Source organism: Panthera onca, chromosome F1 (assembly GCF_046562875.1).
Source record: "Panthera onca isolate mPanOnc1 chromosome F1, mPanOnc1 haplotype 2, whole genome shotgun sequence".
NCBI lineage: Eukaryota > Metazoa > Chordata > Mammalia > Carnivora > Felidae > Panthera > Panthera onca.
This window is the reverse complement of record NC_138355.1, coordinates 67,065,850-67,087,647: the sequence shown is the minus strand read 5'-3', so window position 1 is coordinate 67,087,647 and position 21,798 is coordinate 67,065,850. Positions and strand designations below refer to the sequence as shown.

Below are 21,798 nucleotides of genomic sequence, written 5' to 3'. Positions count from 1 at the left end.
CATGCAGATCAAGAAATTAATTTATTTCCTCACAACTAAACAACTGCAAGCTAGTCTAGAAGGTAGATCTGTTGTCACCCAGGCCTGTTCACCTTCCAGTAAAACCCATAATCTCCCAATCTTCATTCTCTTGAAGGTTTATAGAAGTACAGTACATCCTTTCTACAAGCCTAAAACATTTTTTAAATTCTTCCACTTTCTAGACAACCTTTTCTATATATAGTGACCTTTCTAAAAATAAAAGTCTGGAGTGCCTGGCTGGCTCAGTCAGGAGAGCATATGACTTGATCTTGGGGTCGGGAGTTCAAGCTCCATGGTGGGCATAGAGCTTACTTAAAAAGATAAATAAAAAGAAAGAAAAAATAAAATAAAAATAAGTCTAATAATAATCAGCCTTAAGATTATATTCCCTAGGGGCGCCTGGGTGGTTTAGTCCGTTAGATGTCTGACTCTTGGTTTTGGCTCAGGTCATGATCTCACATTCGTGAATTCGGCTCATGTGCTGACAGAGTTGGGCTCTGTGCTGACAGTGTGGAGACTGCTTGGGATTCTCTCTCTCTCCCTCTCTGCCCCTCCCCAGCTCGTGTGTGTGTGTGTGTGTGTGTGTGTGTGTGTGTGTGCGTGCGCGTGCACACTCTCTCAAAATAAACATTAAAAAAAAAAGCCCCATGTTCTACTGAGTGAGCCAGCCAAGCACCCCAAAATTTGTTATGTTTTTAAGACTAACAAGACAATAAAAAAATCTAGATAATCCATCAACAAGGTAGCAATTAAATAAACTGTATTACACCAATGCTGTAAAGTAGACCTTTATGGTCTGGTGTAGAGAGAACTCCAAAAACACATTATAACGTGAAAAAAGCAAATTGCAGAATCCTACGTGTATGTACGTATATATATACATGGGTGAAACATATGTGTATATATTAAGGTACATAAAAGTATAAAAAAGGATTGGAAAGGTATTCCAAAATTTTTAACAATGGGTACCAATAGCTAGAAAAGTGAGGGTGGGGGAGATGTGCATGAAGAAGCATATACATTTTGCCCACATACTTTATTATTTGAAATTTTTAAACAAGATGTACTTGTTTATTATAAGAACTAAAATTTTAACACAGTAAAATAATTAGTAGCCATAATATAATCAGTTCCAAACATAGTGCCAGACACTATGCTGGGGCTTCAAGCACCTTTATCAATAACCCTCAGAGACAAGAGAGTAAGATATACTGATTATGCCCAAAGTCAGACTGAAGAAACTGAGGTTCAGAAAAGTCAGAGAGGTCGTAACTAGTAGTGCCTGAGTCGCAATTTGACCCAGGTCTGTCCAGATCCAAACAAGATGCTATGTTCTTTCTATGAGATCACATAGCTGAGAAGGGTTTAATCATTAATCACGAGTCTCAAATTCATGTCTAAATGAGCTGTGATAAGACAGAACTCTACTATAGCTACCAATATTTTTGTTCAAGATTTATCATTTGTTTACATGTTTCTATAAATAACTGAAAACTACATAGGACCGTATCTCTCAGCTGCCCTGCAGGGTGATGTGCTTCCTGTGGGTGAGCTGAGTGGCACCCAAGTGAATGGAGAGGAGATCAACAAGTTATTCAAACTCACACGTAAGATGACTGAATCTCGTTCTGGAAATAAAAGTACACATGAACAGTGCTACACTGCTGAGAAACAGACAAACAACAACAAAGAAGTGAGGAATTGCCCTAAACCTCAATCTGCTTCTTAGCATAGGCACAGAGGGACTCTGGGGACTGACCGGAGAGGTGGGTATTACCTAGGACACGCAGGGTACTTTCAAGGCCAAGAGGTCCAGTGATGTAAAAATATCTACTGCTACACTTACGAAGCTGGCCGGTCTTGTCTGAGGTCAATGGTGAAAACAACGGCGTCTTCACCTGCAGACAGGAACGTACAGGGAGAGTCCGGTTCCAGGGCCAACTGAAGGAGAAAAAAAGAAAGGATGAGGTTTCTACAGATTAGAATCAGGGCCATCTAGTTTATTCCTTTATCTTTAGGAAGGACTGCATTTTATTTACTATTTATTTTTTAATATTTACTTTTGATAGAGACAGTGTGTGTGTGCGTGCACAAGTCGGGGGGGGGGTGGGCAGAGAGAGAGAGGGAGACGGGGGATTCAAGTGGGCTCCATGCTGACAGCAGAGAGCCTGATGGGGGGCTCTAACTCATGAACTGTGAGATCATGACCCTTGAGCCGAAGTCGGATGCTTAACTGACTGAGCCACGCAGGCACCCCGGGAAGGACTGCATTTTAAATATCTCAAGAGAGCGCCTGGGTGGCTCAGTCGTTAAGCATATGACTTGGGCTCAGGTCATGATCTCACAGTTCATGAGTTCTAGTTCCACATCTGGTGAGCTCAAGCCCTGCTTCGGGTGAGCATGAGCCCTGCTTTGGGTAAAACACAAGCCAGCCCCAGGTGAGCCCCAACTTCTCTCTTTCTCTTTCTCTGCCCCTCACTCATTTGTGCCCTCTGTCCCATAACTAACTACCTAACTAACTAACTAACTAACTAAATACCTAAGTGAGAAACCTGCCTAGCTGTTTTGTTATAAAACCCCAGGAAAAGAACTAATAAACCCATTCTCTCTTGTTGTGTGTGAATTAGTTAGAGCTTGTTGATCCCACACAAGTCAAGAGGACAGGAGTTTTGCTTTTTCAACTAAGTCCTCAAGGGATCTGAGTAACAATACCAAAGAAAAACGTCAGCCATTAAGGTTCATTCTCAAAATCAATTCCACTCTCGGGTGGGCAGAAAAATGGTGCCCAAGTGTCACTCTCTACATCGTAGTTCTAAAAATTAGCTAACTAGCAGGTTTGGGGTAGGCTTAAGAATCAAAGAAATAGGTAATTTTCATATTTTCCAAGCCATTTGGGCTAGAAAAGGATACACATTAGCTTAGGGTTTGTAAAAGCGGGCCACTCTCCTCCCACAGTATGACCACTCTGAGACTAGGCAGCTCGCAGCTCCTCACTGGCTGCCCCCATGACTGTCTGTCCTATATTCCCAGTTCTAAATAGGGCTTCCAGAAATAGTGCTGTCTGTGCCCTGAGACCTGGGCAAAAAGTTGGTGCTCTCACATGCGAGGAGCCGACCACTAGGGCTCTGGCGCTGTTAAGATGTTCTAGATAACAATCGAAGTAGATTTAAGAAGTTTGGAAGCCGCAGGAGACCTCAAGGATTTCCAAAGCAACCGTGGGTCGGCTTCGGCTTCATCAACTGAATGCCACACGTGCAAGATCCAGAGAGCTCTCAAACACTTGCCTTCCAAGAAGTTTAGGGTGGCTGCTTTTTCTCCCTTTCCAGCTACAAATTTTAGGACTGAGAGAAGTGAGGCAGGTGTCCACAACAGAAGGGACACAATGGGCAGAGATCTACGAAGGCCTTGGCTGAGATCCGGGGCTGAGGAGCTGGACCACACAACCGTGGGGGCGAGAGCTTACTTACCTTGTGGGACGCTCCCTTGTGCTGGGCCACACGCTTCGTGTTCTTGCAACACTGTGTGGCAGACAGCTCTGCTACCCGCACCTGCCCGTCACGGGCACACATGGCCAGGGTGGAGTCACCGCTGTTGGGAAGGAACTTGGCCTGGAACGTTAACGACAAAAAGGGATACACAAAAGAAATTGAGGAGGTGAATCTGAGAGGGAAAAACGGGATAACGGCCCCACCCCATCCCTTCTGTTGGGCAACGGTTGGAAACTTGGCTCTCCTAGCCTTATACCCTTGGCTCAAATCCAGTTTCTTCCAAGAGTTAAAGAAGAGGGAGGAAAACCTTCTGATAGAAGACGGCATTGCAGGTGACTCTGGAAGGCTGAACTGGCACAGGATTAGTGCTCAGGTGAACTAGGGCTACGCCTACGAGGGGGAGAACCGTAAGGAAAAGAGGAGGAAAGTCTATCTTGATTCAGGAAGCAAAGGGAAACTTGTTACAAAGGCAACCAGCGCCTTCTCTCCGCAGAAGAGCTCCCACCCAGGAATCAATGCTAGTTCCAGTATGATGGAGGGGCTGATGAGTAAACGAGAAGGACAATACTAACAGATATTCATCAAACGTTTATTAAGTACAAGACAGGATTCTAGACTGCTCAGCTTCCGTATTAATCCTCACGATCCTGTTACTAGCTCCACGTTACAGATACACAAACTGAAGCCGGAGATTACAGAATTTGCCCAAGATCACAAAGCTAGCGAGGGGGCAGGGCCAGGATGGGAAGCCCGTCTGGCTCAAGAGCCTCTGCTCTTAGATGGATGCCTTCTATCAGGGCCCCCCGAGTTCCTTCCTGATGACTTCCAAGCACCCGACCTATAACGAGGCTTCCGACCGCCACCAGGCTTGGGAAGAATGAAAGGCAGTCATGGCTCTTTCAGCGTATTTAACTCCTCTAAGCTATCAAGGGAGCCACGACAGGACTGAGCCCCGAGGCCAGCCCAGACTCACTGTCTGCTCCCGCTCCAAGCACCTCAGGCTTGTCTAACTCCTGCCTGACTTTCCCAGTGGCCGTCCTGCTCCCTTGCCTCACCTGGAAGACATTGCTTTTGTGGCCGCTCTCAAAGTCCAGCACCGGCTGCCGCCGCACCCAGTCCCAAACCACCACTTTCAGGTCATCGCTGCCACTGGCCAGCCAGGTGCCGCGCTGGTTAAAGTGCAGGGTGTTGACACAACCAGTATGGCCCTCGAGCCCATGCTGCAGGCGGAAACGCTGCACAAAGACTCTTGCTCCGCAAGCCTCATAGACAAAGCGGGCGCTAGAACCCAGCTCCCGCTCCCGAAGGGCAGGAAGGGCTTGCCACCGAGGTCGAGGCAGGGCGGATGTCTCCGAAGACACCCAGTCCTCCAGGGCCCGCTCATCATCTGATGAGTCCTGGTCACGGTTGGCCCGCTTCCGCTGGACACGGCGCCGAGGGTGCGCTTCCTCCTCCTCCTCCTCTTCTTCCTCTTCTTCCTCTGAGCGGTCGTGCACTTGGTTTTCGTCGTTGATGGAGTAATGGCCAGTGTCTTCCATGCTGTCAGAGTCCTTGTCTTCACCTGAGCTCTCCGTATCTGTACCCCGGCTTCCTGTGCTGGCACGGTTGGGGCCACCATCATCCCCAGTCAAGCTCAAGCTCAGGTCTGAGGCTTCCACTTCAATGCCTGAGGATGTCTCCCTCCCCTCCTCAGCGCCAGACATCTCCTCTGGACTGCTAGACAGGCTTCCTGCATGGTAGTGAGGAATGGGCGGGCGAGGGGGAAGACAAGGAAACGGGAGAGTGATCAGAAGGATGCTCCCTCCTCGGTCCAAGAAATCATCACGCCCCAAGATCCAGAAACCAACTCTGGTCAACGTGCTTTTGTTCAAGTGCTTACCATAAAGACTACCTTCTGAGGGGGGAGTCTCGTACAGGACAAGAAACTGGAAAGATTAAGATCAAAGCCACACGCAAACAAAGGTGCTTCAACCCAAGTGAAGAACCACAGGGCAGCCCAAGAGTCTGATAACAACCCGCCCCCCTCCCCCCCCCCCCCGCCTCTCTCTAGCAAAGCACAGCCAGGTTGAGTCCAAGTACATCCGATACAACTACCTTAAGCTCTGTTCTGCTGGACACACGTCTATTAAGCACAGCAAACAATTAAGTCAAATAGGAAAAAAAAAAAAAAAAAAAGAACAGCCATTCCCAGCAACAGCTGGCACCTCCATCTTCTTAGAGGAAGGCAGAAAATAACAGATTAAAACCATTCTGACAGTGGGTGTAGACAAGAACGATTTCCTACTTCAAGGAAGTACCACCACCTCCCACCTCCTAAATCCCAGTTTCTTCCCTTGAGGTCTTAAAGCCCACTAAGAATCCAGAAGGAGGTAGAAGGGACATGCGGTAACTGTGGTCCTGGGTTCCTGGTTCATTGTTTGCTAATAAATGTGTTCTAACAACTTCCATTAACTTAATAACGTTAGCACCACATCTAGTTATTGGAACTGTACCCTGAGGTAGAGTTTTACCAGGAAGCACACGCACAACTGATGACAAGCAACGCTACCAGAGGGCGCCAGGAAGGGAAGTTCAGCATGTTTTTCGGTCTGCCATGTTGGTGGCCATAAAAGAACTGGGCCACTTGGAGCAATCTAGCCCCCGACAACGAGACACTGCATCCTCCCAACCACAGCCAGATCTTATTGCAGCGAGCACTCTGGCAACGTGCCAGAGCCAATACGGCCACAACTTCCACACTAAAGCCGAGGTGTGAAGAAAGGAAGGAGGGAATGAGGATTCTGAACACTGTTCACGGCCTCCTTTCCTGATGATGCCAAATTTTACCTCACCAGAAGTGAAGGCCGCTAGGAAAAGCAGACCGGCGACGGGCGACTCTGGTACGAGCTATCCGACCCCACAATGACGTTTAAAGGGTTCAAAGCAGTGCCTGACCGCTTAGTCGCCTGGAGCAGAGCGGCAATTTCTAAAAATCTTGGCGGCAACGGAACCCCTTCGCGACGAACTCTGAGGCAAAACCCAACACAGAAAACAGATGAACAATACAAGCACTTTGGTTCAAGCAGTGACAGAAGGCTGGGAGACACACAAACAGCTCTTTTCAAAAAAGCACCCCAACTAAGATCCCAGCATGAAAACAACTGGTGCAGGAACTGGAAGAAAAAGGGGAAAAGTGCAGCAATTTTCTCCTAGGAACTACATTTGCTGAGACTGCTGTGGATGCTGAGAAAGATTAGTAGTTGTGGTTTCTGACACACAATTGGCTTTGAAACCGGGAGTGGTGAGAAAGGACGAAATACCACACTTTCGCTTGTACGCAGAAGGAAGATGTAAACACCGAAAATCCTAGCATTTACTGTTAAAATTATGATTAACTGATCAAGATGACTTGGGGGCTCTACCAGATTAATTTAAGGGCCGGAGCAAATCGCGAGCTCAGCAAGATGACCCTAACAGTCGATGACCAAGATCTAGCCCAGAGGCTGGCAAATTTTTTCTACAAAGGGCCCTGTCGCAAGTACGCGATGCCACCGTTACGGCACAAAAGGACCCGTAAGCACCATGTGAATGATTGGGACGTGACCGTGTTCCAACACACTTTACAAAAACAGTGGCAGGCTGGATCTGGTCTGCTGGCCATAGCCCGCTAATCCCCGATCTGGCTAACAGCCAAATTCCAAACCACTCTAGAACCCTGAACTTTTCAATTAAGCCCAGCAAAAAATCTGAACCACTGTCTTTTACAGAAAGAAGATGAATGAACAGCAATGATAAGAAGGGAACAAAGGAGCAATACACAGCATTTTTTAAAAATCTCACTTTTCCTTACTCCGCTTCACTGTTCCACCAATCACGTCAACTAGAATTTAGCCTGTAGTCCTGGCCCGCAAGGTGTTGAGGAACGCTAGACTCTCGTGCTGCCCAATTCTATGCATTTGAAGGACATTTCTCAGTTAAGAAGCTGGCTCAGGGTTCAAGCACTGATCGAATAACCCATGTCAAAATCCCGACATTCTACCTTCAAACCTGCCCTCGACCCAGTGATTTCACACTTGCCGAGACCCTACAAAGCAAGCAAGCAAGCCCTGACTCCAGTCGGTTCAGGCTGTCCGTCGTCCACTAGCTCTATCGAACTATAAGCCACCACAGAAAGAGACCGCTCATCACAACCGGGGAAACGCACCTTCCCACAACTCCTTGTTTCCTACACACAAAACAGCGCAGGAGAGGTCCACTCTTAGGAAAGATGTCCTTCCCTCCACTAAACTCCAGGCCTCCACTTTCCCTGGGGGAGGAGGAGACCCTCAGGTGGCCCCTTACCATTGGCTAAGTCTGTTTTGCCATCCGCGCCGTTCCCTTTGCTGGACATCTTGAACGATGTTTACCGTAGCCAGCCTGCATTTAGGAGAGGAAGAAAAGGAAACAATTAGGAAATAATCTGGGAGAGAAGAGAAAAGGGACAGGAGATTTAACAACGCACGGCCTTTATCGTTTTCATAAAAATGACTTTTTGAGGGGTGCCTGGCTGGCTCAGTCACTGGAGCATGTGACTCTCACTTGATATAGGGGTTGTGAAGTTCAAACCCCATGTTGGGGGTTTAAAGTAGAGATTACTTTAAAAAACTATTCTGGGGGGCACCTGGGTGGCTCAGTCGGTTAAGCGTCCGACTCTTTGATTTCAGCTCAGATCACGATCTCCTGTTTTGTGAGATTGAGTCCCGCACTGGGCTCTGTGCTGGCAGCACGGAGCCTGCTTGGGATTCTCTCTCTGCTTCTCTCTCTCTGGCCCTCCCCAACTCCTGCTTTCTCTCTCAAAATAAGTGAACTTTTTTTTTAAAGCTTTAAAAAAAAAAAAACTTTTTGAGTCTGTGCTCAACAGGGCTTGTCAGCTGCTGAAAATCATATCTAAATTCCCCCATGTCTAAATTCCATAAAGAGACAGTATCTTTGGGAGGTCAACTGCTATCTCTTTACCTGAGTAACTGGCAATGATTTTTCAGATGGAAAGGAAGGAACTGAAATAAAACCTGAACCAGCAGGCATATATCCAGTGACAGGTACTACAAGCAGAGAGCCTTAACACAAAAAGCTAGCTTCAGCATTGCCCTCTAGGCAGGAATCTTCTGCTGTAAATTCAGTCAGATGTGTCCATAAATTTTATGAAACACTGTCTTCATAACATGAAGCAGAGGACCAGACTCTGAACATCATCTTACACACAAGTCAACAGAGACAGAAGAGACCAAGCTCTTGGGGTGAGAGCTTGGGCTTTGTTTACTCAGATGCCTAGCTTCAAACTTACAGGCACAGACATTAACTAAGGACGACGAGAAGCAAAGCCGAATTAGAATTCAGGAGCAAGGAGCACCTTGCCCCCAAGAAAGAACCTAAGGTTTCTTTCTTCCTCTTATAAGTAAGTCACCGAGTACAAAGCTGGGGAAGAAGAGGGTGACATTTCCATCTCAGTCCGTTTCATAAAACAGCAAACATTATTGCACCTAACTCCACCAACTTTCACCAGATTTATCTTTTCGGCAAAGCCCTGTCTGGGAACCGGGGTACCTAGCTTTTTTTCCTTTTATGCCACCATAACACATTCATTATTTTTACAGAGCCTCACTCCCACCTCGAGCAAATTCCAAAGAGCGAAGAATAATATTATTCAGACTAGAATTTTGTGAAGCCCTTTCAGTGCCTGGACAAAAGGCACTGGTAAAAGACAAAGTATGATTATGACTCCGGTCCTCGTACCCAGGCACACTGGCTTCTAATCTTTCAACAGCCCTTTCATTCCCATAACAATTATCCCAGAAGCAGCCCCGCCCGCATCCTTACCCCCTACTCTCCTCTACAGAAATCCAAGTTGCTTCAGCAAGTGTCCCCTGCCAAGAGACAGCTGCCCAAGGCTCGCTCCGCAGCCCAGGGCAGGGGGTGGAAATAATGCACAGGCAGGACCAAGGCCGAGTCTGGGGAAGGACCTGGAAGGGTGCTGGGAGACAATGCCAACAAAGCACAGATTTGTGAAGCCGCGCGGAAAACGACGGGCGAAGAGCGGCCCGCGGGGCCGGCTGGTTTCCTCTGGCTGCTGCTCGGAGGCGGCGTGTTGTGAGCGGTCTGCACACAGCACCGGCCTCTCCTGGCGGCGGTCCCTGTTTCTACTCTTTAGCATCTCGCAGCATCTTCTTCCCCACCCAGGGCTGAAATTCATTCCATTTAAACTGCAAAAGTCCCGCAGGGTAAGGAAAACAAGCTGTGCTACTCTAAGATTAAAAACCTCAGGTCATAAGCACACGTGATGATGGTCAACTGGGGAGAGACCTGAGGTTTCTGACCTCCGGGAGCAAACCTCTCAACCGGCCCCTACTTTCCACCTCACCATCATCCACCTCCGAAGAAGAAAGTGGCTCCGGAGACCCTTCTCGAGCCCGAACTGCACCAACTCCTCCAGAGGCCCAGACGGCCTGAGCTGCAGACTCAGGTCGGTGCCTGAAAACACAGCCGCGCTCCCGGCCTCCGGGGCCAGGAGAAGCCAGAGCTCCTAGCTTGGCGAGGGGGAGAACAGGGCCTCACGGTTCAACCCCAGGCTGCAGAGCTGGTCTTTCGGGGAAAATGGCTTACGGTTCTTGCAAAATGAGATCTTCTTCGTGAGGAAGAAAGCTGACGGAACGTATTGCTAAATTCAGAAACAGGGACAACCCCGTGAATGCTTATGCCAACTCTGTTTAATCACGGAGTTGGAAGGCAGATAGCTTCTGAAGGTCACATTTTAGGGGCCATGGAGTTTAGCAAAATTAGTTGTAGACTGAAAATTAGTCCAGGGTTGCAGCATGAGTAAGCCATTAGCATCCTTTCTGACTTTGGATGAGCTACTTAGCCTTCCTGAGGCTTCATTTTTCTCTTTTTGTAAAACAGTAGTGGTTAATTCCAGAGACGGTCGAGATAAGCAGAATTCTACGTTAAACGTTCTGCAGAAGGACGCTCTGGAGCAGGGGTCTCAAAACGGATTATAAACCCCTATCGGTGAAAATTTTTACCATGAATCCTGAATATGTGTGCGTGCATGTACATACACGTTATCTAACCGATTCACATTAAATATTACATTTAACGTTTGTAGGGAAAAAAAAAATTCCAACATATCTTTCTCTATACACCACCGGACCACATTCCATACCCCTCTGGGTGCACACCCAGGAGGACCACTCAGGAGGACCACTTTTTTAAAAAGCCAAGAAATGATAACAATAAAATACAATCCCTTTGGAAAGGAGTTGTTATTCTTATGATATAAATTTCTGTCGGAATGAAGAAGTTTAACGCCATCTCAACTCTGGGGCAGGAACTCAAGTGTCCAACTGAAAACAGGCTAAGATGCTAGGACAGGGCCCTAGGTCTCAGGTATAAGAACCACTCTAGAGTCTCTGCCGCCATCAAAGATGATGGTTATTTTATAATCAGAGGTTAGGGACCCTACTTGACCCAAACATAAATTGCTTTCTTCATTTTTTACTGCACTACATTCCCGGCAAATCCACTGCTTTTACCTTGATCGATTTCCATGTAAAATTCAGTCCAGAGCAAACGAATCTGAGCTTGGAGGAGCCGATTGATGAGCTCACTGTCCCAGGTAGCTGGGGGAGTTTAATTAGATTAGCCCTACTGCCTACACTCTAAAAATAACCATAACCCCTGCCAAACAGAAGGTTAAAGAGTAAACTACTGGGGGATGGGGGAAAAAGATCCAGGTGTCATTTTAATTTCTACCCAAGAAAGGCCAGTGACCTAGATCTCTCCTGTCTTAAGGAAAAGGCCTTAAAGTTTTAACCCAATATATGACAAAATACTAACCAAAAACCAAGCAAAGAGGCAGTTAATACAGTGTACGAGAGTACTTTGTGGGGGCGCCTGGGTGGCTCAGCCGATTAAGCGTCCGTCCCACTTCAGCTCAGGCCATGATCTCGCAGTTTGTGAACTGGAGCCCTGTGTTGGGCTGACGGTGCAGAGCCTGCTTGGGATTCTCTCTCTGCTCCTCCTCCACTCACGCTTTCTCTCTCTCTCTCTCTCTCTCTCAAACTACTACAGAGCAATAAAAAGGAGTGGATTACTGACACACACAGCAACGAGGACGCGTCGCAAATACGTCATGCTAAGTCAAAAAAGCAAGACTCGAGCAGCTACATAACAGGATTCCTCTCATGGGACATTCTAGAAAAGATAAACTACGGGGACAGACAGCAGATCAGTGGTTGCTGGATGGGGGTGGAGAATGGACAACGACCAGGCACAAGAAGACTTCTAGAAACGACGGAGTTGTTGCCCGCCTCGACCGTGGGTGGTGGTGTTATGGGAGTATGCGTTTGTCAGAGTCCACAGAACAGGTCACTGAAAAAAGGCATAGATTTTACTGTATGTGAATGATCCCTCAATAAATTTGGCCAAACAAAAGAGAATGAGAGAAAGGAGGCAGGGGGAAGAAGTTGGGCAAAATGTAAAGGACAAAGCCCGATCATTAAAAATTAAAAATACTAAATTCTCATGGGGCGCCTGGGTGGCTCAGTCGGTCAAGCATCCGACTTCAGCTCAGGTCATGATCTCACAGCTTGAGTTCGAGCCCCGTGTCAGGCTCTGTGCTGACAGCTTGGAGCCTGGAGCCTGCTTCGGATTCTGTGTCTCCCTTTCTCTAACTCTCCCCCGTTCATGCTCTGTCTCTCGCTGTCTCAAAAGTAAATAAACACTAGAAAAACAATTTTTTTTAAAATACTAAATTCTCAAGCCTGTGACAGTAACAAGTCAGCTAAAGTGGTCAACACACCACAGTAAATGAAGGCAAAACATCAGGTCTTCTTGTTCGAAAAAGAAAGTGTGGGAGGAATTTTACTGTGACCAAAGCTGCCCGTGACTTACCAGCAGCACCATTAAAGGCAAGTGAGGGGTGCCCGGGTGGCTCAGTCAGGTAAGCGTCCGACCCCGGTCATGATCTCACAGTTTGTGAGTTTGAGCCCCACGTCCCCTGCTTGGAATGCTCTCCCCCCCCCCACCCCCCTACCCCTGCCTCTCTCTCAAAACAAATAAACACTTAAAAAAAAAAAAAAAAAGGAAGATAGGCAAGATGAAGCCTAAACTTCTAAAAGACCCCAACACCTAGTTGGTGACAGCTAAACGTATCAAGAACCGAAAGCAGTTCAAAATAGTTCCAGTGGTTGTACTGTTATTTTGCATACTTACTGCTTTTATTTTTCAAATTTCTCTTAAATTAAATTTCATTTTAACTCCTTTGCTAGGAAAATAGGTCTGACAGTTCTACCTCACCTCAGGCCCAACGGGCACATCTACTCCTCCGAACGGTACCGCCACTGCTCCCTTTACTGAGACCCGAGCTCACCGACACACGAGCCCGGAGCGCTCCAGGCGGCCCGGTGCCTGGCGTGGTGCACCTCCCTCTGCAAGTCAAGGGCCCCGCTCTCCTACACCGACACCCGTAGTTGGAGCAAAGTTTTAGAATTTCCTCTGAAACTGAGAAACAGTGGTAGGAAATACTTCAATTATTGGTAAAACACCTACCAAAGAGCCACACGGTCTCGGGTTGCTCTTGGGAGGACAGACGTCCCGACACCCCCATCACAGGACAGCTGTTCAGGGCCAATCTCCATCCACGGGCCTAATTTACCTCTTTGCCCTGGGCTCTGCGGTCCATCTGGAATCGACCAGTCCTACTTTCCCCATCCCCAATTGTGGAGTTCAAGCTGAAATGGCTCATTTTAAATCCTTTCTCCTCACCTTACTATTTCTTTACTTCACAATAAACACTTCTGGCCAACCTTCCGGCCACCAGCCACACTCCATTGGTATGCAGTTTATTCATCAGACAACCTCAAGCACTGAAATTCAAAGGATAACCCCAAGGAGACTGAAACTCATACTATAAACCACGTTTCCAGGGGGGGTAGGTTCTGGGCCGCTCTCTATTAAGTGCCTGGAGGGGCTGACCACACTGCCCGGTCTCCCCTGGTAAGCTGGACGGAGGAGCAGAAAGAGACCATACATGCTTCCGGATCGGGGAAGTTAATGTCCATCAGTGTTGTGCAGACTTCACAGCACAAGGCAACCTAACTGCACGGCGCTCGAGCTGCCCCTGCTTATCCCAATTATAGGGCTCTGGCACCACCCAGTGGCCCATCTACACACAGACAAGCTACTAACACAACAACGTACAAGGCAATACAGGAGCTACAAATACAGACAAGGCAGTCATGATCCCCTCTGCAGCCAATCATCGATTAGGAAAAATGAGTACACAACTACGATACAAGTGACCCAAGCACCAATCACGGTTACAAAAAAGATAAACTGGGCTTTAAAGGAAGGACAGGATTTCAGTGCGTAAAGGTGAGAAAGACCAGGACAAGGATGAGAAAATAAATACATGGAGGATGAAAAACATGTTCAAGTCTGGTTTGGCTGGCTGGTGGGGTACAGCTGATTAGTTAAGGAGTGCAGTAGGGTGGGTGTGTGGGTGTGTGTGTGTGTGTGTGTGTGTGTGTGTGGCATCAGGAAGATTATTTTGTCAAGGATAATAAGATCGACAGAAACGGACAAAAAAGGAAGGACAAACCAGTTTAAAGGCTGCCATGGTTGTTGAGGTAAAAAGCAATGAGCACCTGTCTTAGGCTGATAGCAGAAGACATTAAAAGAAGAGAACTGATGTGAGAACCCTGTAGAGGTAAAATTGATGGCTCAATGGTAGTTATGAAGCTCACAAAATCAAAAAGACAAGTTTGAGTCTGGGTGCCCAAGGGAAGTCAACCCCATAAATGAGAGGCTGGCATGTGGGAGAAGAGATGAATTCGATTTTATGTTTAAAATCCAAGTTGACATGTCAGGAAGGTAGTAGAAAACAAGTGTAGGTCTGAAATTTGAGAAATCAGGGTCAGAGATACAGACGTGGGAACGACTTACATGGAGAAGCTTCAAAATCAACTACCTTATAAACTTTACCTCACTCAACAACAAAAACGTATGTACCCGAGAAAGGTGAGAGAGTCCGAGGAAACAATCCCGGGTTAACATCTACCCTTAGAGAAAGAAGTAAGAGGGAGGCAGGAAAATGCTCAGGAGAGCGGAAGGAATAAGGAGTGCTGGGTGTCTTGGAAGTCAAGAGATAAAAAGGTTTCAAGAAGGTGGGGACAGTCCATGTAGAGAGAGAGGGAGAAAGAGAGAATTCCCATTTCAAATGCTACAGAGAAGCCCAGAAAGACGCGTACTGAGAAAAGGCTCGAAGAGTCAGAGAAGCTTTCCATGGAATTACCCCAGATATAAAGGGAGAATGTCATTTCCTCCCTCTTCAAGGATCATAAAAGGACTCAGTTATCTCTTCAGTTGAGTCCATTAAAGTTATTTCCTGAAAAAATTCATCAGTCTACCAATCAATCATCACCTGAAACCCATGTTTAAACAATTCAGTATTTTTTTTTTTAATTTTGTTAATGTTTACTTTTGAGTGAGAGAGAGAGAGAGAGAGCGTGAGCAGAGGAGGGGCAGAGAAAGAGGGAGACACAGGCTCGGAAGCGGGCTCCAGGCTCCGAGCTGTCGGCACAGAGCCCGACGCGGGGCTCGAACCCACAAACCGCGAGATCGTGACCTGAACCGAAGTCGGACGCTTAACCCATTGAACCACCCAGGCGCCCCAGAAATGTTTTTATTTGTGCAGTCATGTGGACAGACCTTTTATTCTTTAGATACACTCTTATAAGAAACACCGAATTCTTCCTTTGAGCTCATTTGCTTCATCACTCGGCACTGAAGAGCCCGGTGTTTCAAGACAGAACCTGGTAGAACAGAAGGGTTTCTGGTGTCAGTCGGACCTGGGTCTGACTCTGCCTCTCCCACTCACTTTTACGTTTGTTTCTCCTCCTATAAAATGGGATGATACCATTACCCTGCAGAAGCTGGTTTAGAGAACTGAAGACATTTTTGCAAAGAGCTTGTCTGTACCTGGGAGGTACGTGTATTTTCTTTCTGGCTTCTCACTTCTGGCTCCAGACCACATTTCCTAGAGAAGCCTGGGCGTCTTCACCACCCAGCAACGATCTTCCAAACACCGTACACAAACGAGGACACGGTTCTAAGTCTAGGAGATCTGTTGACCTGTTCTCGTTGACCTTTTAAAGACTCAGAGATCTGTCAATATCTCTCGAGCGCATCCATGCTCTACGAACTACAGGTAAAGCACTATACCCAGGTGCCTCTCTCCGAGTTCTTCTCCCTCTTGAAGGCTCACCGGATGGCCAAGATGAGGACCTCAAAGCAATCCTCACAGGTGACGAGGAAGAAAATAAAGAATTCCTGCATCAACTATACTACGAACAAGAAACTTCTTTCCTCCTTTGGATGCATGCCTCCTCTCCCTGGTGGTAATTCCAAATGTCCTGTGTTTACAGTTTATTGGCTTTAATTCTAGTAACAGTATTTCAGAGTATGTTAGGAATGCGCTCTAAACCTTAAGTGCTGTCTGCGGCAACAGACTTAAGGGACCTTTTATGACAACATTTAAGCCCATTTACCCCAGTTTAAATGATTCTAAGGAAAACTCATTTCCAAAGAAACTCCACTGTGTTTCCACGATGAAATGATTTACCTTTACATGAGAATCCAGCCCCCGTTACCAGTTTTTGCACTCACACTGCAAACTGTTCTTTAATCACTGGAAAGGAGATGGAAGTGCGATGCTCCAAAGATAGAACTTATAATAAAACAGTAAAACGGAAAGTCTAAAAACCTCAAGAAGTGCCCTCCTACCTGCACTAGGTGAGAGGGAAGAGTCTTAATGCTGGGTCCTAAAATAAGGTCAAAAACACGTCCGATAATGTGGCAGTGCTTAAACTACACCAGGGGAATACAGCCTCCTGGCTACCACTAGAGGTAGATCCTACGACAGGTTTCCAGATGGCTGAGAAAAACCAGAACAACAACAACAAAATGACAGGAGAGGCAAGCACGGATGCTCCACGTTAGAATTTGGACAGGCCTCCTTGCACAGGATCCGTATCAACGACAAGAGCAAATATCTAACCTCTCCTCTCACACGCGATACCAAAAATGTCGCCAATAACCCGATCTATTACACATACTACATTTCATTAAAAAGATGCCGTCTTTGTCATATTAGTCACTCCCCAGGCCCTATCTGCAAACTCAGGGCAGACTCAGTTCATTAATTTATCTTTAGCGCGCACACTCCAGAGGTGAAGGCAGCACTTGAGAAAGTGGGCTTCTGGCCCAGAAACCAGGTCCTAACAGAGACACAGATAGAAGCCTGCTCTAAAGAAGCGTGACCGAGTCACAAAATTCATCACGCACTAACTTTCAAAGACCTCTCAAGGACTTTCTTCTCCAAGAAAATAACTGAATCAGTAAACAAGAATTTCTGACCAATCCTAACCGTGGCACAGTTCCTCTACTACAGGCACAAAAACATTAAGATGAAGTTTTCATTATTACTGTGAAGCTAACCTAAAATCATTGGCAGGTAGCTTTGACATGAAGATATACACGTGTCACTACCTCCGTGTCCACTGCTGGTTCAATTCTTCCAGTTAGTTGCCCGGGGTTCCAAACTGGTTGAGTGTAAGCCGATTATCTTGGCTTACCGATAATTTGTTTTTTTAAAAAAGAAAAAGCTAATTCAGTCTTAACGACTAACTTTAACGCCAATGTTATGCAAAAAAAACCTCTTAATTCTGTCTTTTATAATCCGGAAAATTCCTAGACATGTTTAGAATAACTTTTCTCCAGTAGAAACAATCCAGAAACAAATCTATCTCCTGAAAACAAAGGTTAATTAGTCACTGCAACTCACCTGATAGAACACAGGACCGAGAGCATGAAACTCGAAGGTCTCAGTCTCCCACAACAGGGCACACTTCTGCAGAATGTCTTCTAGAGTCCTTTTGCTTTTGAAATGTCAGTATTGTTTTAAACAGGCCACCAAAAGGCTGCTTTCTTTTACTCTCTCTGCAGACAAGCCTGTCTTAGGTTGATCCCAGTGAACGCTAAGGATCACAGCACTGGTGCTGGTTCCTATACATTCCACAGACTGCTGTATACAGTGCCCTGTCAGGCTGGTGGTGGGAACTAAGGTCACAGTCACCAGCATACCTACCCTCCCACTCAGCCATGCTAGGAAATACTTCCTACTAAGATGCGACAAGTCTTATGCGACGCCCTGAAATATAAAATAACTTCAGAAAAGTAAGAATTTTATCGTTGTGGCCCACAAACTAAGAATCCTGGTTCACTATATACACAGATGTCACCTGAAGCACAGAAGGTGAAATCCCTGGGGGAGGAGAGATTCTCACGCAGCACACAGAGTAATAAGGAACAAAGTTATACCTTTTTCAACATATCTCCTTTTCTCCTCCCACCCCACCCCTCTCCCAACACAGATCTCCAGATCTCACAAAAACGTAAGTAATAAACCAGGGCGCCTGGGTGGCTCAGTCGGTCAAGCATCTGACTTCGGCTCAGATCATGATCTCAGGGCTCGTGAGTTCGAGCCCCGTGTCAGGCTCTGTGCTGACGGCTCAGAGCCTGGAGCCTGTTCTAGGTTCTGTATCTCTGTCTCTCTCTGCTCCTCCCCAACTCGTGCTCGCTCACTCTCTGTCGATCAATGAATAAAAACATTAAAAAATAATAATAATAATAAAAATGCAGTCTCAGTCCACCTCAACACCCTCTACCCAAGTCTACTTTTGGTGGTGGTGGTAACGAAAGCTGACCAACTCTAATTTGGTCACTGGCCTGAATGAATACGGTTGATTTCATTGCGACGTTATCAACACTTTAATTTTCATGTGCCCTTACCTCCCCCAAAAACGTAGAAGAAAAGCCAACAAGAGAAGGTTAAAAACCTGCATCTATGCCATCATGCTGTTAAGACGGGCCAGCTGGGGAGATGAAATAAAACGCTCCACACTCCTAGCTCCCTAGCCCAGACTCACTTCCGAGAACAAGGAGACCTTTTCATGGTCTAGGCCTCTGATGATCTATTGATGGGGGTCACTGCAGAGCCCAAGAGCTTGAAAAAATGTATTCTCGTCAAGGCAAAAAAGGAAAAGGCATAAGGGGTAGCTGGAGCAGAGGCAGTGAACGCTGAAGCAGCAAGGGAAGGAATTCCAATCCTCGTGTCAACGCTGACCAGGTGTGTATGAACAGAGACCAAGAGGAGGAGGCGATGAACTAAGGAGATACACTGATGTTTAGTCTAAGAACGCATTTATTTAGAGAGACACATACACACGGACGTCTAATTATTTCCGCTGTTCTTGGTCTTGAACCCCCACCACACTGACGCCAATCATGTTCAGAAGGTAACTGTAGATGGGTGCCTACAAAGCAGACATCTAAGCTGACCAGTTAAAAACGATTCACAAAAAATAAAAAAATAAAAAGGAAACTACGTTGGAAAGCAGAAGGCAAAGAAGTAGAAACTGGCGCATGCCTTATTCAAAGCCATAGCAACAATGTGTAAAGAAAACAGAAGACATTTTTTCAGTGTCTATCATGCGCTAGGCACAATATAAGAGCTTCACACAGGTTCCCTCCCACAAGACCAACAATGACTGTAGGAGGTAAGTGGCGTTATCCCACTTTCAGAGATGTGGCAATTAAGAGTCAGAGAAGTTTAAGTAGCTTGCCCAAGGTCACATGGCCAATAAATCTTAGTACAGTAGTTAAGTTCTGATCTGTCCAGCTCTAACGGCTGTACTTATCTGTCTCACTGACACACAGACATGCCCGGCTGATGTTCCAATCAGGACACCACACGGAACAAAACTCAGCAGTGTCCCACCCAACCTTTACCTACTACCTACCCTGAACGTATGAAGAATCAGCCAGGCCTCCCTCCCAGAGCCACTCAGCTCTTCTGTCACATCCCGTGGACTTCAACCACAGCACTATCCTCCGCTACCAGAAACCCAGGAGTCTTACAAAAACTACGTTTACGAGTATGTTCTGACTCCCTCTCTGACCCTGGCCTGTGCTGCTGAATGCACAAGATGATTCCTCGGCTGACCCCAAATTCTTCAGACCGGCTATTAAAGAGCAGCTGATTGGGTTTTTTTAACCCCAACTTGACTACGATGTCCTGCAAAACTGGAATTCTCAAGTGGACTGAACTCGGACGCCGACCTCCCCAGCACCACTTCCCAGCTTTCGGGGACAAGCAGCCGAAGATTCTCCTCCAAACACAAGTAACAATGCAAAGCCCTGAGAAGGGAAGCGACTCGATTTGACAAAAGGCTGAAGAGAACTCAGGCAGACTAATTCCCAGCTTTTAACGACGTAAGAAACACGATCCACAGAAAAGCAACACACAAGGCAAATGAATAAAGGAAGAGGGGGACACATTCCCTTCTAGGCTTAACGAGGTGGGGGGGGGGGGCGGGGTGCGTTATTTGAAGATACACAGCAACAGTTTAGGACGGAAAGTCAAGACGCCCACAGCCCATAAAACTTGTCAAAGTAATTTAACCGGAGCTGGAACACAGCCAAGAACAACACCCCAACTCTTTGGGATACTGGGGTAGGAATTTTATGACTGTAGTGGTCAGCACTTGGGCATCAGGGTAGGGTCTGTCTTGGGCTCAGGAATTTAAATGCCTTCAACTCCTACTCACCTTTCCTTCTTTATCACTGAAGTTGGGCCAGGCTGAGCTCCTGAGAAAATAGGTCGGTTGATTCACTGAAGGGCTGAGAAAAGTTAAAGTTTAAATGGCAAAAGTATCTCTACTGACCATAACACGACATATCTGTGAATACATTTTAGTTCCTTTTCAGACCTCCTCGGCACTGTTTAAAACCAGAGTAAGCCCAACTACTGAATAAATAACCCAGGCAGTTACAGAAATACCACGAACCAGGCAAGTCATCTCCCAGCTCCGCTAAAACGTTAAAAGTCATTTAAAAGGAAAACCTGAATCTTGTCGCTGCTAACCCATAACCAAACCTCTCAACAAGAAGCCACAGGGCAGGGGGGAAATCCCGGAGAGAATGTGATAGCGTTAGTGCCGGTTTGTTTACAGAGACTCCAGCGACAATCATATGAGTCAGAAATTCAAGCCACCAGATGCTTTCCAACTAACAGGGAGCAAAAGGGTACGGTTCTGCGGGGCCCTGGAAGATCTGGGGGTGAGGGGAAGCAAGCTGCGAGAATTGTATTACAAAGGGAGCGAGACCAGACGGCGACAACTGACTTGGACCTCGGCCTTCCGTACAAGGTGCTGGGCCCGAGAACTCGGGATGGGGGAGGGGGGCACACTGCGCGGTGGCCCCGAGGTGACGGGGAGACGCAGGGCGACCGCTTCCCCCAGCCTAAGGGGGTAAACACGCGCACCCAAACGGGTCACCCGAGCAGCAAAGCCGTCCCTGTGGACCGTGGGGCAGGCTCTTGGGGGCAACCCCAGGGCTGACCTGAGGCAAGGGCAGCCAGTCCTCCCGGCGGAGACCCGGGTCGGGGCCAGGAAAAGACCTGAGCCCCGGGAGCTTGGGAAAGGAATCCAATCTATCCTGACGGGGAGCGGGCCAGGGGCGAGGGGGTCAGGCCAAGCCGGAACGAGACACGGACCGGGTAGGTCAAGGGGGGGGTGTCCGGCTGGGGCAGTTACAAGCACGGGAGCCGGCGAGGCTCAGCAGCCCGCTTCCCGTCTTGGGTCATCCTTCTGCCAGCGGCTGCTCCGACTGTTCCAGGCCCAGCCGCCCCGTCCACTGCCGCCACCAACGCCGCCGCCATCTTACACTGGCCAGCGGCCGCCACCACCACCGCCTCCGCTCTCGGCGCTTGCGCCTGCGCCGCCACGCTTTCCGGCCCCGTTTGCGACGAGGTGCTGGAGAAGACTGAAGGAAGAGTGGTCGCGCGAGCTCTCGGCTCCCAGCCCTCCGCGGAGGACGCATAAGGGGCGGGGCTTAGGGCCAACGGCAAACAGAGCAAGGGGCGCGTGCGCGCTCCCGTGAGGCGAAGCTGTTTTCGCGGCGTGCTCGGAGGGGCTCGCGCCTCTCGCACGGCTGCGGGCAGACGCGGGGGCAGGGGGCCTCCCGGACTTGTGGCTGCGGTGGAACCGAATTTCCCTTCCAGCGGACTGGAGGGCAACCTCCTGGGCGGCCTCCATTTCCGCCCTGTTTTTGAACACTGGGAACAGGCAGTGCTTGCCAGGCTCCCTGTGGAAACCCCATTTCCTTTGAGGACCTTGTTTCCTTAAGTGGTTTCAATCCCTTTGAGACCCGCTTCCCC

The 21,798-nt window shown here is 47.7% G+C and overlaps 1 protein-coding gene across 6 annotated transcripts in view; it reads right to left on the bottom strand.

Annotated features, from left to right (window-relative positions):
* Window positions 1–21,414, bottom strand: part of DCAF8 (DDB1 and CUL4 associated factor 8) — a 41,682-nt gene extending 20,268 nt beyond the window's left edge. The window contains exons 1-6 of one of the 6 annotated variants that reach the window (XM_060644540.3): window positions 21,306–21,412; window positions 20,189–20,261; window positions 7,830–7,904; window positions 4,565–5,238; window positions 3,489–3,629; window positions 1,868–1,962 (exon numbers count right to left, since the gene is read on the bottom strand). In XM_060644540.3, the coding sequence (XP_060500523.1) occupies window positions 1,868–1,962; window positions 3,489–3,629; window positions 4,565–5,238; window positions 7,830–7,878 (959 nt within the window). In that variant the 5' untranslated portion in view covers window positions 7,879–7,904; window positions 20,189–20,261; window positions 21,306–21,412. Of the gene's footprint in view, window positions 1–1,867; window positions 1,963–3,488; window positions 3,630–4,564; window positions 5,239–7,829; window positions 7,905–15,230; window positions 15,335–20,188; window positions 20,262–20,981; window positions 21,092–21,135 lie in introns of those variants that run through there. The other 5 variants (XM_060644539.3, XM_060644541.3, XM_060644543.3 and 2 more) reach the window with 5 other exon arrangements.
* Window positions 21,415–21,798: the final 384 nt, after the last annotated feature.